Source organism: Nicotiana tabacum, chromosome 21, assembly GCF_000715075.1.
Source record: "Nicotiana tabacum cultivar K326 chromosome 21, ASM71507v2, whole genome shotgun sequence".
Classification (NCBI taxonomy): Eukaryota; Viridiplantae; Streptophyta; class Magnoliopsida; order Solanales; family Solanaceae; genus Nicotiana; species Nicotiana tabacum.
This window is the reverse complement of record NC_134100.1, coordinates 96133347-96144373: the sequence shown is the minus strand read 5'-3', so window position 1 is coordinate 96144373 and position 11027 is coordinate 96133347. Positions and strand designations below refer to the sequence as shown.

At 34.3% G+C, this 11027-nt stretch overlaps 1 protein-coding gene across 5 annotated transcripts; it reads right to left on the bottom strand.

Annotated features, from left to right (window-relative positions):
* Positions 1–670: 670 nt before the first annotated feature.
* On the bottom strand, positions 671–8993 carry LOC107818850 (putative late blight resistance protein homolog R1A-3). 5 transcript variants are annotated; one of them, XM_075241573.1, is made up of 4 exons: positions 8684–8988; positions 2216–4721; positions 2012–2137; positions 671–1088 (listed from the first exon to the last, which is right to left on the bottom strand). In XM_075241573.1, exons 2-4 carry the CDS (start codon positions 4689–4691, stop codon positions 1081–1083), a joined length of 2610 nt encoding a protein of 869 aa, XP_075097674.1. In that variant the 5' UTR covers positions 4692–4721; positions 8684–8988; the 3' UTR covers positions 671–1080. The 5 variants fall into 5 exon arrangements, with proteins under 5 accessions (XP_075097674.1, XP_075097673.1, XP_016500421.2 ...); XM_075241572.1 differs by having other exon boundaries at positions 671–2137; positions 8684–8993; XM_016644935.2 differs by having other exon boundaries at positions 2012–4721; positions 8684–8969.
* Between the last annotated feature and the right edge of the window lie 2034 nt (positions 8994–11027).

Genomic DNA, 11027 nt, shown 5'->3' with positions numbered 1-11027 from the left:
ATCACATAGTTAAGATGAATACTCTAAGAAAACATCAACCGTGAAAACTAAACCAAGAGAATAACCATTATATATGCATATTTTAAGAGCATACGGTTATTGTAATAAATGACTTTACCAACCACAATTAGTGTGATCGTGTTAACCATTATGCCCTCATGAAAAAAATTCTAATCACATGCCCAGATGGAATAGGTAGTGAGCCAGAGTTGTCAAAAGCGAAAAGCGCTCTAGGTCCGTTGGAATTTTAAGCATAAAGCGCACTTAAAGTGAGGGCTTTAAGCGCAAAGCACGCTTAAAGTGTGGGCTTTAGTAAAAGAAGGCGCAATGAAGGGGAAATATATATAGAACAAAGTAACAAATTCATTCAAAATGTTTTCCTTTACAGCTAATACACTTATTTTCCGATTATGTTTGTTGTTTAGTGCTGCTTGATTTACGACAAAACTCATGGGCAATGAGGTGCATGTCTTAGTGCCTTGCCTTAGACTGAAGTGCAACTTAAGCGAGGCGAAGCGCCCTCCCTGTGCTTTTATGAGTTTCAGGGCTTCATCGCGCCTTAAATGAGCTTTTGATAACACTGAGTGAGCAACCTGTTAGGTTTATATTTTACACCTATTTTTCCATCTCTAAATCCAATTACAATCAAGATGCTGATGCACATAACAGATATTTGAAAGTTCAGTAATATCACTAACAATTCTGCAAACTCAAAGTATGGTAATATAAAACTTAGACCCATTATTACAATTTAGAGACATAACATCTCCTTGAAAACCATATAGTATTGCTAAAACCTGGTAACGTAATGATAAATTGGAACAATGAACTTCAATCCTTCTGCTCTTAAATACCTTAGCTAATGTCGCTCTGAATCGAAATAACTTGGGGTATTATCACTTCTAGCCCGTGCCAGAAACTATTTACATTCAATAGCCAAAAGTGTATAAAATTTGTATAATTTTTATATATAACATACAAAATGTATATCTATACAAAAAGTATACAAAATATATACATTTTTTTTACTATTATATTGAAAGTGGCTATAAAGTGTCATTTTCCCAAATAACTTCCGCTTTAATTAGCTGTAGGAAAGAAACATAAAAGGGTCAGTACTAGTTTGACAAGGCAAGGCACAAGCATCCAAAGCCAAAGGCAGATTTAGAGCTTGTTCAAACAAATCCACTACATTAAATTTTGATGACTTTTTGGTAGAAGTTCTCACAAGAAATGTCCAAAGGAAACATTTTAATTTTTTTATAACACCAAATGAAGCCTCCAAAGCAATAATGATTTTTTTTTTTTGGTTAGTTCCAAAGCAATAATGAATTATTTGACTACAAATACAAGCGTTTGTGTAGGAATCACATTATTGCACCTATAAGTTTAAAGTGTTCAGACATTATACTCCCCTCGTCCACTTTTACTTGTCATATTTCGGCTTTCGAGAGTCTAATTTGACTAATTTTTTAAGCTAAATTGCATTAAATTTTCTTAATATTTTAAAATTAAAATTTTGATAATCGGAAACTATACAAAAAATACTATAATTTGTAATTTTTCTCATAGCAATATGGTAAAAAAAATATATGTTAACATATTGGTCAAAGTTTATGTAGTTTGACTCTCGAAAAGCGAAACATGACGAGTAAAAGTGAACGGAAGGAATACATCCTTAAACTCAAGGAGGGTCGGATGATTTAAAGGCAAACACATCACCTACAACTATCAAAATAAAGGTATTTATGACTACTTGAATTATTTTACTAATCAAATTATCATTTTTATTAAGTTAATATGGCTAATCGCAATAATTATTTGGTCATTATATTTACAACTATAACTTGGCATCTCCTTTATTAACTATTTGCAATATTGTTTTACTCACGCAATCAAAATGAAACATAGAGTCATCCAAAATGTTGTGTATTAATCAAGAATAGAAAAGTTTAGAAAAGATAAAAGCAAGCAAAAGAAATGCAAGAACATTATATAATTTTATACTTACATGAGATACGAACATCCACGGGTTTGATTCCAAGGTCTTCTTGTTCTTGTTGAATTCGTGCAGCAGAAGCCTCGAGTTCGGTTGTACAGTCAGTTAACTCAATGAGTTGCAGTGAGTAAATATCTGCAAACTCAATGGGTATCTCTTCCAACCTATGGCAATCTCTAATCAGTAGGCGCTCAAGGACGGGAAAATTGTCATCTGTGGCTTTCCAGTACTTGAGATCACAATGCACAATTAGCAAAAGCTTCAATCGAGTAAATCCTCCTTCAATTGGATACCATTCTTTGCCAATACAAGCGTTCCGCATCAGCTTCAGCACCTCAAGGTTAGGCAACTCACCTACGATGTTCAAGTCCTCCCAGTTTACACCAGTTGAGACCAACTTCAACTTCTTCAGTGTTGCTGGAAAAGCTGCTATACTTGGAATAGTCGCTGGTGAGTCCCACTTACGAACAAGTTCAACACTCAATGTTTCAAGTTGATGCAGATGGGCAAGATTGTTGAAAAGTCCAGATCGTTGAAAGATTTCATAGTCATTGGCATATCCACAGATTACTAACTTCTTAACATTCCGAATCCCTGAAATAACCTCCTTTGTGCAACTACTTGGAGACAAGCCAGAAATAGTATGTATGTTTGAAAAAGCCAAGTAGCTCTCCTCGTCATCAGATTCCCTTGGAGGATTTGACAAATAAAATTTATGTAGTCTGAGCTGCCTTAATTGCATTAGTTCCCAAATTTTCTCCGTAAAAGTCACATCTCCAGGAAAATTCAATTTAACAATAATGAGTGTTTGCAGATTCCATAATCTGCAAATTTCTGGAGGAACGTAAAAATCCTCGCCAGTGCCAGACAATGCTAGGTACCTCAACCAAATGAGACATAGTACATGTGGAGGGAAACTTATTAACTTTGTGGTACCCAAGTCCAAGATTCTAAGTAAACTAAAATGAATAAGCTCTGGATTTATAGTAAAAGTTGAATTAAGACAAAAAGAGAAAATGGAACGAGTTCGTTTCAAGAGAGTGTAATCATCATCATCTGTCTGCCTGCTTATCAAATGATCATGTTCGGGAGTAAGAAGGGCCAAACACATTCCATCATCAGTCCATCGCTTAAAGGGCTGCATTTTATGTGTACTGAGATGATGACTCTCTAGAGGAAAAGCATGGCTTTGAGCTTTTTTTGCATCTGAATCTCCATCTCCACCCGAATCATCACCTTCATCCAAATCATCATCTTCATATGATTTATCAAAAACAATGTCTTTCATGACAAAAATGTCTTGGCTTTGAGTTAATTCTCTCAAGCACAGCTCATGTATTAGATCATGAACCTTACATGATCTAATTTTTGTGCCATCCAAACTTTTCTTGCAGACAAGAACTAGATGTCTGTCAATAAGATCTTGTAAGCACTTCTCAGCCTCTCTTTCCAAATCTTTTTCTGACTTCAGGAAGCCCTCAGCCATCCAGAATCTCACCAAACTCTTCACCGAAATCTCACTGTCTTCTGGAAAAATCCCAAAATACAGAAGGCATGCTTTTAGGTCACTGGTTAAGTGATTGTAACTCAACCCAAGCACATGTACATATCGTTCATATGGATCTTTTGTGACAAATGACAAGACATCTTCAGCAATATTTTCCCAATCTTCTACTGTCCTTTTAGATTTGGAGAGAAGCCCAGAAATCACGAGAATAGCTAGTGGTAACCCTGTGCAATACTCTGCAATTTGCTTCCCAATAGTCTCGAACTCATATGGAAATGCTTCATTTGCAAACACCATACTTTTGGCAAGGTTCCAACTCTCATCTGGGTCCATGAGGTTCATCTGCAAAGAAAGATTCTCTGTACCAGCATAATAAGCTACTTCTTTGTTACGGGTAGTCAACAATATTCGGCTCCCATTGTTGTAACTTGGAAAGCAATGTCTCACGTCATCCCATGCGTTACTGCTCCACATGTCATCCATGACAATTAAATATCTCCTACCTATTAAACTTTTTCGTAGCATGTCTGCTAGCTCTGACTCGTCACCCATGTAAAATCTGTCACGCATTGTGGAATGCAGAAGGCTTTCCAGGATATCTTTTACATTATAATGTTGAGATACAGTAGTCCAGGCACGAACATCATAATGAGATCGAATTGATTCATAATCGTAAACTTCTTTTGCTAAAGTCGTTTTACCAATGCCCCCCATCCCGATGATTGAGATGACTTTGAGGTTACCAGACGAGCCACCATATTGTGTCAGTTTTTCCAGCAACCATTTCCTTTGATAATGGCTGGCCGTATTATAATCTTGAATGTTTGGTGACTCATTCTGGACATGATCAATCTCCTCTGCTACTTGTTTTAGGCTATCAAAAAGCCTCTTATGTTCCTTTTCTTTCTGTATTTCATCATTTGCCATTACAGCTTCTGTTAGTCTCAGTTGAATTGTGTGTTCCACAGCATTTGTCACGTCTTTTATCTGCGATTCCAAATATGCCATTTTCTCAGTATCATTGCTTTTCTCAAAATTCTTGAGAAATACTTCCAGAGAACTAACTTTTCCCTGAAGAGCGAGAAATTCTTCTTTGTAGTCACAAATTAGAGATTGCATTGGCGAATTGGATGTCAAGAGTAGTTCTATTGTTCTCATAAGAGAAGCAATACTAGCATAAGCCATATCTATTCTATTCCAATTATGACCTGAAAGCTGCAAGTTGCAAGACGTCAATGGTATATATAATATGATCAATAAAGTTGCAAAAAGGAAGGCAAAAACAGAGAGAACATCAGGTAGATTTTCAGTCATCACTGTCTCAAATCTCAATCGATTCTATGAATTGATCATATAAAAAGAGATTTGAGAGTTTTTTGTAGCTTTAAAAAGCATTGTGTCTATTTCATGCTCATGTCATCAATGTTACTACATATGGTTTTTCACTACTTATAATCTTTGATCTCTAATCCTCAGAATTTGGTTAAAGATTAGTGAAACAATAGTCTTTACTAGATCTGGTACCCATATTTTCAGGTTATTAATCTCTTACAACTATCTATCCTTCACCCTCAATGCACAAAAAACTATGGTTCTGCACGAACGATGTTCTATAACTACAGGAATCGTGTGGGTGCGCCAAAAGGAAATAAGGGATAAAAGGCTACTCCTCAAGTGTACAAAATCCTTCTCAATTCTATCAAAAGCAATCCTATTACTCTCTCTCCATACGGTCCACATCAGTGCTCGTGGAGCAACTAAGGTCCAGCCAAACGGAACTTCTTTGACCATGCTTGGCATTACCCATTGAAGACCAAACCAACAACGTATTTTCCACAACAAGCGAGATGCTATAAGATGAAAGCTACTTTCTAAAGTAAATCGATAGCAACTACCCCCTCGTTTCAATTTATGCGACATAGTTTGATTTGACACGGAATTTAAAAAAAAGATAAAGATTTTTGAAACTTGTAATCTTAAATATGTCATAACATTTATGTGGTTATAAGACTTTTGAAACTTATGGTCATAAACATGCTAACATTTGTGTGGCTATAAAAGCTTTTTATTAAGAGTAAAATGGGAAGTTTAAATTAATTTTTTCCAAATATAAAAATGTACGTGTCGTTCTTTTTGGAGCAGACTTATAAGGAAAGTGTATCACATAAATTGAAACGTATTGAATAGTATGTATTTGTAATGAAAGAAATACTAAGGAAAACTTGCCACATATTGCACCCTACTTTTTTCTTTTTTTTTTGATAAAGTAAAATTTAATTAAAAAGCAGTATGAAGAAAATGCTGCGGCAAGAACATATTGCACCCTTTGATTTTCCAACATCAAAATCTGGAAAGGGAACTTTACTTGAAAATTCTGGTAAAATTATATCTCTAAATAGAATTAGAAAGCATTAAAATTCCACAAATAAACTCTTTATATCAGGTAGGCAAAGTTGAAACTGTTATTCAAGAGGTGAACTGCAAACATTAATGTATACTTTTTTCTAGCACTATTTTAACGAGGAGGAAGAAAGTTCATTTACAAATGAAAAACAAAACGATGAACTAGAAGAAGTCTATAAAAGTCCCAAGTTGCAAATCCATTATTTCTCTTCTTTCATAATCTGTTGCTATTAACATCTTGATATTACTTTGTTTGATCTCCACCTATGGATTTCCCAAAATTTTAGATCTATCCTAAAATTAGACTTGTACTAGCGCAAAAAGCTAAAACTTAATATAAGAAATACTTGGAGAAAAGAATATAAGAAACTTAATATGAATAACAATCAACAAATGGATAAAGCACAAAACATACAGTACAGTAACCAAGAAAAAGATCTCAGAAGACAGAAGAAAAAAAAGCATACCTCAAAGGACTGCAAACAAATTACCAAGTAAATTGTAATTAAGAACTAAAGATTTGACTTATTTGGATGGGATGACAACTTCAATTAGGTAAATAAAATATTATACCACACATATGTGGGTTCAAGATTTTAATTATTTTAAATTATTAAATTTTAAATTAATAATATATAAATATTTAATTGATTTTTAAGCTAAATATATGGTTTAAACTAAAGTTATTGGATTAGACCGAACCCGCCGACTCTAGCTAAGCCCCTGTTACCACATGGGTGTTAGTATATTATAAATTAAGTTGGTTATATATAGTAATTTCAATTAGCTGGTTTTAATGGAGATTAGAGATTGAAATGGTGTTGCAATCATATTACCACCAAGTTAATTTTATATTTGAAAAAACAAATACTTAACTTTTTAAAATGGGATGACAACTTCAATTGATGAGAAATATTTCAGTGTGAAAAGAAGAAAATTCAATATATATAAAGAAAGACTTGACTTTACAGAAAGGGCGAAGGTCCAAATATATCATGTACTTTCGAAAATGATCTAAGAATACCTTTCGTTATACTATTGGATATCTATACTCATGCAGTCATACTTTAGGTTCAAATATACCCCTCATTTAAATGGAGAGACATATGTCATCGTCCTGTTGGTCAATTCTAAATATCTCCTAATTAATTAAAAATACTCATTACCCATACCCGAAAAATAATTTTCTAAAGCTTTTTATATAAAAACTGGAAAAAAAAAACGAAAATACTTTTTTTTTTTCAATTTTTACAAAATATCTGCTTTAAAAAATAACTGAAAAATATTTTTGTAAAAACTGAAAAACAACTTTCTAAAGCAATTAAAAACTGAAAAACAGCTGAATTTTTTTAAACTAAAAACTGGAAAAAAATATTTTTTCGTTTTTCAGTTTTTACAAAAACATTGCTTTAGAAAAATTGCTTTTCAGTTTTTAGTTTTTAGTTTTTACAAAAATATATTGCTTTAGAAATTATTTTTCAGTTTTTTTTTAAATCAATATTTTTCTAAAAACTGAAAAAAGATATTTTCGATTTTTTCAATTTTTAGTAAAAAGAAATCAATTTTTAGTAAAAGAAATTCAGTTTTTCCCCGTTTTTAATTGCTTTAGAAAATTATTTTTCAGTTTTTACAAAAATATTATTTTAGAAAATATTTTTCAATTATGTTTAAAGCTGTTTTTTGTAAAAACTAGAAAAATAATATTTTCGTTTTTTTCAGTTTTTATTTTTTTAAAAAAAATCAGCTTTTTCCAGTTTTTACAAAAAAAAATTATTTTTGAAAATTACTTTTCGGGTATGGGTAATGGGTCTTTTTAATTAATTAGGAGATATTTGGAATTGGCCAACATGACGATGACACGTGTCCCTCTGTTTAAATAAGGGGTATATTTAAACCCAAAATATGACTGCATGGGTATAGATAACTCAATAGTATAACGAAAGGTATTCTTATATTATTTTCGAAAGTACGGGCGTATATTTAAACCTTTGCCGTTACAGAAATGGGTTCCATATGGGGAAGCGCATTAATATTTTTTAATTGAGGGGCCTACAGTATAAAAATAAGGAAACATGATAGGCGGCAACCACTGGCTTAATTAATAATTAGCTGGTTAATCAGAAACTCTGAATTCATATTAGCTTGCTTGGTTACCTGCCACTAAATTTTGATGGCTAAATACAGATTATGTAAGTAAATATGGTGGCCTATTGCTAAAGGGGCGAGCCCATTAACCGAGTTTCAAATCATGTGCCACTAGTTTTTTAATTTCCGGGTGATTAAAAGAAATACGGGGTAAGCGCACATATAGTCATTCTCGATGATGTTATTTAGGGATTGGTCAGTACTTATTTTATATTGAAATTTTAAACTGAAAATTTTCACTTCAACAACTCACGACACTTTTGAAAAACTGAAATTCAGGACGCATTGACTAATTCTTAAATAATGGTTTGACTACCTAATGTCATTTCTACAAGAAATACAGTGGCCAATTTTCCAGAATACGCCTTTTATCTTTCAGAAGTTCTTTACTAATGTTTTTTTCTTTCAGAAAAATAACTACAGCCCTTCTAGCAGACCAGCAATCCTCTCCCACAGTCAAGGATAGCAATTGACAATATTTGGTAGAACAAATACGTGTAATATTGAGACAGAACTGAGTAGTAATGGAAAAAATAAAAAGAATGGAAAAGGTTCAAATTGCCACTTTCCTTAATAATGCCTTCCCTTTAATCAATAGCTTCTTGTTGTGTAACAATCAAAACATTTACCGTCGAAAACTGTGGGAATTGGTCGCCGGTGGTGGAGAACGATCGCCGGAGCGAGAAACATTGCCGGAGGCGGTAGTGGAAGGGAGAGTTGTTCGCCGGCAGGACGTCACGTCAACAGATATGCGGTGGAGGTGTGGTGGCTTCGTACAGGTGTTGCTCTCTCCATCCTTGAGTTTTGTCCGCCAGCTGAAGTGGGTAGATTTTTGGCAAAATGATTGCACCCAATTGTTAACTTGACGGAATGAATATTAATAAACACTTTGACTATTGATTATGCTTATGTTTGATTTTAAAAAAATACTAGTCAAAAGGAAAAGATTAATATCCTAAAATTCCCTTAAATTATCATATTTTTATCAGTTTTCTATTTAAATTATTCAGTGTTCCCATAATTCTCCTGAACTATATTGCCCTTCGTATTAAAACCCTCTTGTTGCTGACCTGGCATAACATGTGTAATGTCATGGGCGGCTTTCCAGCCATGCCCCATGACCCCTCGGACGCGCCCCGTGGCGTCCTAACAAGCCTCCCAACGCCTAACGTCACGGTCGGCCCCGTGGTCTCTGCAGCTCAAAGTGACAAGCGCGCATATGCCACTGTCGCCCCACCGATAGCCTTCACCAGCGTCCAGCCACAGGCAGATGCCAACAACATCGCGCGCGCAGACAACGCCGCGTGCGCCGACCCTGATGCTAAAGACAAAGTTGCTGCCAACGGACTTGTTTCTATTTTGTAGAAGACTAAGTCCTTTTCATTGTAAATATAGATTAGTTTTACTGCATTTTATTTTAGCGTGCTTCTATAGCTTATTTAGGTCAAGTCATGTAACTTTGGTTTATTATTTTTAAGCATCATTAAGAGGACCAAGCAATCAAACAATTCTCTGTACTGGTGTACTGGTGTCTCTCCCCCCCGACACCGTCTTGTTTTCTGTAATAGCTTTCATTCAATGCAATCAAGCTTTCTTTCATTCTCAATTCTCTTTTCTGTTCTCTTTCAATTGCTCATGACATTGGTTTTTCCGTACGGCACTGACAATCTAGTCTAGCGTACGGAGGGGACCTCAGTTGGCGGACAGCAACCGTACTGACATCGGTTGCTTAGCCTTACGTCACCCTTCCAAGGAACTTCAGGAAGGCGCCGCATAACAGTAAATACTCACTTGAAAGCGCGTGACAGCTCAAAAAAGCCATCAAAATGGCCCACATGACAGAAAATAATGGCTAATTAGTCTAACTATCTTTCAAATTTATTGTTTTTAATAAATATTTTCCTTATTTCAGCTATATCCATCTTTCTTCCTCATTTTTTCATCATCCTTCCTTATTTTTTCACCTTTCCTCTTTATTTTTCACCTTCTTCATTTTTAACCTTTTTTTCTTCAGTTCTCGATATGGGTTTCCTCTAGAAAAATTTCTCCCTCTCTTGGTTTCTCGAAAATGATTTATTCTCTTTTTTGTTTTAGTCTTCTTTCATGTCTTACACATGTCACACCTCTTTTTTTCTCGAAGGGATATGAAGTTTTTCCAATTAAAGTGACATAAATCGAAATGAGATTATTTATTTCAGTTTCAGAGTCGCCACTTGGAATAATTTACAGTGTCCCAAGTCACCAGTTTATTTTAAAATCTCAAATCGAGGAAATTGACTCTATTTTTTGTCCGCGAACATAGAAGACCGGGTAAGGAATTCTATTAACCCGGAAAAAGGTGTGAGGCACTCCCGAATTTCGTAATTTTAGCACGGTCGCTCAACTATTAATAATTGGCCCATTTATCTGATTTATCACATATTTGAAACCTATTGTGCATTTCTACCTTTTAAACCGCTTTTAGTATTTATGAAATTTATTTGAACAAGTCGCGATGTCGCGTACTCGTTATTTTTGTACACATTGCAAATCGTACTGCGTGAAACGCACCAGCGATTTACAGCATGTTTATTATTATTATTATTATTATTATTATTATTATTATTATTATTATTATTATTATTATAACTGAAGTGAGATAAGTGGGCCTAGGCAGGGTCGTTCTTGGCCCAAAAATGGCATTGAAGGCCTTTTGTGCTAAGCTCCGGATCTAGACCATTTCACTCTTGCACCAACTATTTACATACAACATAACCAGTTTTGCCACATTTAGCCCTTTACTTGTTTTATGGCCATAGCTAAATATTGTCAAAATATAAAATACTACAATTATCTATCTCTAGTAAAGCATGGCAACAGAAAATTAGTAACACTCTCTGAATAGCAAACCAAATAAAACTTCAACTAGGTAGACCTTTATCAAATTCTTGCTAAAACAATAATAAACTAAAAACTGAAGGCTAGTTTTTATGC

Excerpts from the sequence above, each read along its gene's own strand:
- LOC107818850 (XM_075241570.1), bottom strand. The coding sequence starts at position 4,691 with ATGGCTTATGCTAGTATTGCTTCTCTTATGAGAACAATAGAACTACTC.